Genomic DNA, 1,934 nt, shown 5'->3' on the forward strand with positions numbered 1-1,934 from the left:
GCAACATACACGTAGTATTCAAGGATTCACTATGCAGGAACGAGTCACGAAGGATCGTCCATACAAGGGACGATCACTTGTGACAACGGTGTATCACAGTCCGCAGTGTAGTGCCAACGAGCAACTCCATCAGACTCACAACTTCCTGCGGGTGAGACTCGCAGCTAGCTCCGCTTGGCAAGAAGCCTCCTTACGCACCTTCACGGTGACGCACGGGGGAGTTTGCAGGCTCCTCTGCCGAAGTGTCGCCGGTCTCGCCCACTGTCATCCTAACCGTCGGGCATCCCCGGTGCGCGCCAGCCTTACTGTCTGTGCCAGTAGTAGAAATGGACCACGGCTGTAACAGACCTTGGATGCAAGCCGCAAGACGGCGAGCTCCCCAGCAAATGCAAAGAAAGAAGACTACAGCCGGGACGCAGTGTTCTAAGACTCTGAGACGGTTGCGACGCACAAGCAGATCTCAAGTTCACTTCTCTCTCTACCGAAAGCTTGGAGCGGGCGCCTGGATGTGCACTCCGCCAGAAAGCTGGGAAAGGTGGACGCCAAGAGCCATACGCGGGGTTGCTCTTAGCAGGCGGATGGGCCCTTCTGTGTACCATAAGGAGACCGTTCGCCTGTATCAAGAGTGGTTTCGTCACCCGGAACGAGAGGGAGCTTGGTAACCGAGACGCCAAAAACGCTGCTTCAACCCCCGGCTGCTTGCACTGGACATGGGCAAGGTTGCGCCGAACGGAACCGACTCACCTTCTGCGCGGATCTCGGGCAGAGGGTTTGAGGGTCCGGCAGGCTCACCAGTGAACCGGCCGGTACGCAACCAGTGGTTGTCCGGTTCGCCCCTAAGTTGACTTCACCCTCTCACCATGACACGGAAAAACGGTGTCCTGCCGCAGCTAACATGCTGCAGTCGTCGCCTCCTCCACGTATGTCACAACTAGCGCCTGCGCATGAGTACTCTTCTCTGGAGACGGGCGAGCAATCGGTCAGACAAGGCGGTGCTACGACCTTGGCCTAAGTACTTGAGGCCAGCCACCTTCGGCTAGCTAGCCCTCCGCCGCGCATCCAGCTGGTCGGGTAGCACGCTGCCAGATAAATATCTGGCTGTACCTGGCGACTAGCTAGCCACTTTCCCGAGCCCCTTGTAGCTAGCTAGGTACATAGCAACTGGCTGCATGCAGCTAACTCCGGAAGTAGCTGTCAGTCGCCTGCGACTAGCTCCGAGGGGAATAAACGTACGCCGCTCCGACAGGAGTAAAGTGGATTATCTCGTCCCTGCCTCAGACACCCCGCGGGTGTCGGCCGTAACACGCCACCTGTAGGTAGCTGTTCAGCGCCACGCATCTGCAACCTTTAGAGAGATACGCGCTCGTAGGCCGACGGAGTTGAATACAAGCTTCTGTCCGATGCTTCTGAGAACTAGGCGCGCCAAAAGACCTAACTGCCAGACCGACGCTGAAGCGGCGGCCCCTACTGTGCTACCGCTTCCCTGTCACTTCTCTTCCCTTGATTGTAACGTACAGTCCCCGCAGTCTCAGGCCGAAGACTGTTCCGCGAAAAAGCGTTCTCGTGAAGAGGGTTGCAGCAGGGTGAAGACCAGGCTCTCGCCACCACTCCCGCAGGGCAACGTCCTTCAGCTGCGTTGGTACCTGTTACCCACGCTTCAGATTGCACTCTGTTGGCTTTGACAAATCGAAGTTATTTGAGTGATTTGTTTGCGCTCCAGCTCACGGTAAGTTGGAGGTCCGCTGACGACACCACACTCTAGGTTCTGTCTAGACGATAACCCTTTTGCAAGATCACGAAGCACGCGGCGACTGCACGAACGCCAACGCAACCACCAAGTTATCTACGGTCGTCCCGAGCACATCCCAAAGTGGCTGGAGCCACGCCGTAACTCACAAACAACACGAGAATCGCTAATCAAGACCTCTGCAGTG

The 1,934-nt window shown here is 57.0% G+C and overlaps 1 protein-coding gene across 1 annotated transcript; it reads right to left on the reverse strand.

The window, feature by feature from the left end:
- Window positions 1–122: 122 nt before the first annotated feature.
- On the reverse strand, window positions 123–658 carry CSUI_009406 (uncharacterized protein). Its single transcript, XM_068069522.1, has one exon. The coding sequence runs from the start codon at window positions 597–599 to the stop codon at window positions 303–305; it is 297 nt and encodes a 98-aa protein (XP_067918502.1). The 5' UTR covers window positions 600–658; the 3' UTR covers window positions 123–302.
- Between the last annotated feature and the right edge of the window lie 1,276 nt (window positions 659–1,934).

This window comes from Cystoisospora suis (genome assembly GCF_002600585.1).
Source record: "Cystoisospora suis strain Wien I chromosome Unknown contig_5607, whole genome shotgun sequence".
Lineage (NCBI taxonomy): Eukaryota > Apicomplexa > Conoidasida > Eucoccidiorida > Sarcocystidae > Cystoisospora > Cystoisospora suis.

Coding starts and splice junctions, on each gene's coding strand:
- CSUI_009406 (XM_068069522.1), bottom strand. CDS start 599: ATGGTACACAGAAGGGCCCATCCGCCTGCTAAGAGCAACCCCGCGTAT.